This window comes from Sinocyclocheilus grahami, unplaced genomic scaffold, assembly GCF_001515645.1.
Source record: "Sinocyclocheilus grahami isolate Dianchi unplaced genomic scaffold, SAMN03320097.WGS_v1.1 scaffold2289.1, whole genome shotgun sequence".
Classification (NCBI taxonomy): Eukaryota; Metazoa; Chordata; class Actinopteri; order Cypriniformes; family Cyprinidae; genus Sinocyclocheilus; species Sinocyclocheilus grahami.
This window is the reverse complement of record NW_015507468.1, coordinates 326-3,839: the sequence shown is the minus strand read 5'-3', so window position 1 is coordinate 3,839 and position 3,514 is coordinate 326. Positions and strand designations below refer to the sequence as shown.

The following is a 3,514-nucleotide window of genomic DNA, read 5'->3' as shown; positions in this document are numbered from 1 at the left end:
ATGGGTGATGATGGGGGGTTAATGGATTTAATGGGTGATGCTTCTGGGCTGGCGGCAAGGAGACGGGATCTGCTGAGGAACCGGGCCAGGTTGATGTAATCGGGCAGGGTCCACCTGGACCCGCCCAGTGGCATCCGCTTTGCGATCCCCTCATCCAGACCACCCCAGAAACAGTCCACAAGTGTCCACAGGTCGAGGCAAGACTGCTAAGAGCAGGTGAGGAATTCAGCGACATATTCCTCCACAGGACGGCCGTCTTGGTAAACAGAACATAAAAGGTCTACAGGATCCATGGGGGGAAAAAAACAAAAGAAAACACCGTCATTAAACGATCAAATAAAACGCAGGGTAGATCGCTGCTATACTCTGTAGTGATCTGGTATTCCGTCACGACTCTGGTAAAGGGAAGGCACACAAAGACGAAGATTAGCTTTTCAAATATTTAATATAGATCCAAAGACGAAGATGACAAGTAATACCGGACAATTCAACTGAACAAAGGATAATCCTTGTATAGGTGACTAGATGAAGGTAGCACAGGTGAGCTGGGTTAACTAATGAGACAAATGAACTAAACGAGATTGAACTAAACAGAACAGGAACAAAACCATATAGGGGCAAAAGAGGAAGACACACAGGCAGATGACAAAACATAAATCCAAAACCCTGACATAAGCTACAAAATAAATTAAGGGAAAGAGGAAAGAGGTGTTCAGGTAGGATGAAATTGGGAAGAACATACACAAATGTATAAATACCACAGGCAGACTGTGGTATTTGATTATATTTTATTTTGCTGCATTTTGATGACTTGAATTTCTAACTAATATATTTATTTCAAAATAAAGACAAAGGTGTTACTAGGATGTGGCTATTTAAAAAATTCAAACCACCCACTCCTCCTCCATCTCCAGGTACAGTGAAACAAATGGGCATAATTCATTCTGGATGATCACTCAGTAAAATATATAGTGTAAAATCTACTATGTACAATTTTTTATATATATATATATATATATATACGTCAAAAATAAAATAACCCAAATGAATAAATATAAAGAAAATTTAAATTGACTAAATATTTGTTTTGGTTAAACAGAGTTTCGCAAACCCTGGAGGTCCTTGGACTGGAAGTAAGCTCTGAAAACTACTTTTTCTATTTCAACAGAGTATGCTTATTGTTCAACTCTTGAACACTTTATTTTTATTGGGCAATCACAGCATTCTACCTTACTATATTTTTTGCAATGACCGTGACCACTGTCTTAGGCAACAGATTTCCTACATGCTGGTTTCATGTCTCTCGTAGCACAACTTATGAGAGTTTCCAAATAAATTGATAAGATTTGGTGCAATTCTATTGAATTCTGTAGTCTTCGTAAATATTTTGCATCTTGTATTTTATTTTATTCTGCAAGTTCATTAGTTCATGCTTTTATTTGTCGATTTCCAAAATAGGAGACTATAAGCCTTCTCATAACATAAATTTCTAGACCTATAGTATAATGTTTCCCCCTACTTTTAAAACTCCCTTTCTCTAGTGAGGATAAACAAAATCTACTGACAGCAATAAACATCTTCAAACCTTGCAACTCAGAAGTTGGCACTCTGAGAATTCTTCTGCATGGACCACAAGGTGCTGGAAAATCAAGCTTTTTCAACTCTGTGTATAATGTTCTCCAGGGCCGCATCACTACCAGAGCCCTGGCACATGCAGTAGAAACTGGTCAAAGTTTCACTGTGAAAGTAAGTTTAATCTATGTATCCTTATAGTATTAACATATAAGTAAGGCTTTTAAATCTATGCTTTGTTCTTCAGTGCAAAACATATAAAGTGAAGAAGGACAGCCCTGACTCCTACTTTCCTTTCAATTTCACTGACATTGCCGGAATGCACAGTGAAGATAGAGGAATAAAGATGGATGACATCATCAAATTATTAAACGGTCACATCAACAGTGGTTATAATGTACGTGTATTAAAGGGTTAATTAACCCAAAAATGAAAATCTGTCATTAATTACACACCCTCATGTCGTTTCAAACCCGTAAGATCTTCGTTCATCTTCGCTGTTTTTGTTCAAATCAAATCACAACAACGTAGAAAACAGATCCGGAGTGACCCAGCTGACACAGAACAGCATACGCTGTGAATGTCCAGCTGATACTCTCCAAACTGCTGCTACAGGGTATTGCGGAGGAGACAAATTGTTGAATAAAGTAGTTTTTTTTTCTTCTGCACACAATAGTATTCTCGTAGCTTCGTAAAATTATGGTTGAACCCCTGATGTCAAATAACGACTTTATTCAACAATTCGTCTCCTCCACCCTAGCACCATTTTGGAGAATATCTGCTGGACATAAACAGCGTATGCTGTTCTGTGTCAGCTGCGTCACACGGATACACTGTTTTTGTTCAAATCAAATCACAACAACGTAGAAAACAGATCCGGAGTGACCCAGCTGACACAGAACAGCATACGCTGTTTATGTCCAGCAGATATTCTCCAAAATGGTGCTAGGGTGGAGGAGACGAATTGTTGAATAAAGTAGTTTTTTTTTCTTCTGCACACAATAGTATTCTCGTAGCTTCGTAAAATTATGGTTGAACCCCTGATGTCACATGGATTACAGGTTTGAAACGACATGAGGGTGCATAATTAATGACAGAATTTTAATTTTTGTGTGAACTACCCCTTTAATGTGGAATTTAATTTGAGAACTTTCTTTCAAGCAAGTAATGTAAACATGAAGATTTTTTATGAAAGTTTTTTTTTTTCATAAACATTACAATATTTAATAAAACTCTGTGAATGGTTTGAAACTTTACAATAGGAATGTCATGGTTGAAAAACTACACCATTTCAACTGATCTGTTATAGTACAAACCATGTTCAGTTCCATATATTCTTATAGTTTATTGTGTGCATTTGTTTGATCAGTTTAACCCATTAAAACCAATTACCGAAGAAGACCCGAAGTATAACAAGAACCCCACTCTGAAAGACAGGATTCACTGTCTGGTTGCTGTTTTTCCTGCTAACACTGTTTCTATGATGGATGACACTAATTTGCCCATAATTAGGCAAATGAGTGATGTTCGTAAGGAAGCAAGAGACTTGGGTAAGTCATATAGTATACATCGATATTATTCACAAAATGGTACAGATGAGTGCATAAAAAGATAAAAGATCAGATTTGTAATATTATTTAGTATTGCACTTAAAGGGGTCATATGATGCGATTTCAATTTTTCCTTTTTCTTTGAAGTGTTACAAGCTCTTGGTGCATAAAGAAGATCTGTAAAGTTGCAAAGACTAAAGTCTCAAATCCAAAGAGATATTCTTTATAAAAGTTAAGATTCAGCCACACCTACCTAAAACGGCTCGTTCTAAAACGCCCCCACATGTCTGAGTCACGATGTGGGAAGATTTGCATAACGTCGCCCAAATGTTCACGCAAAGAAAGAAGGCGTAACTTTTATTCTAGCTGTAGTATTGTTGTTGCTGCCGCCA

At 37.3% G+C, this 3,514-nt stretch overlaps 1 protein-coding gene across 1 annotated transcript; it reads left to right on the top strand.

The window, feature by feature from the left end:
- On the top strand, positions 1-3,122 carry LOC107574619 (interferon-induced protein 44-like; the record flags this gene model as incomplete). The annotated part of the gene is made up of 4 exons (XM_016261062.1): positions 1-89; positions 1,542-1,746; positions 1,820-1,969; positions 2,942-3,122. Coding segments are annotated over exons 1-4 (625 nt in total), but the record flags the coding sequence as incomplete, so codon positions are not given.
- Positions 3,123-3,514: the final 392 nt, after the last annotated feature.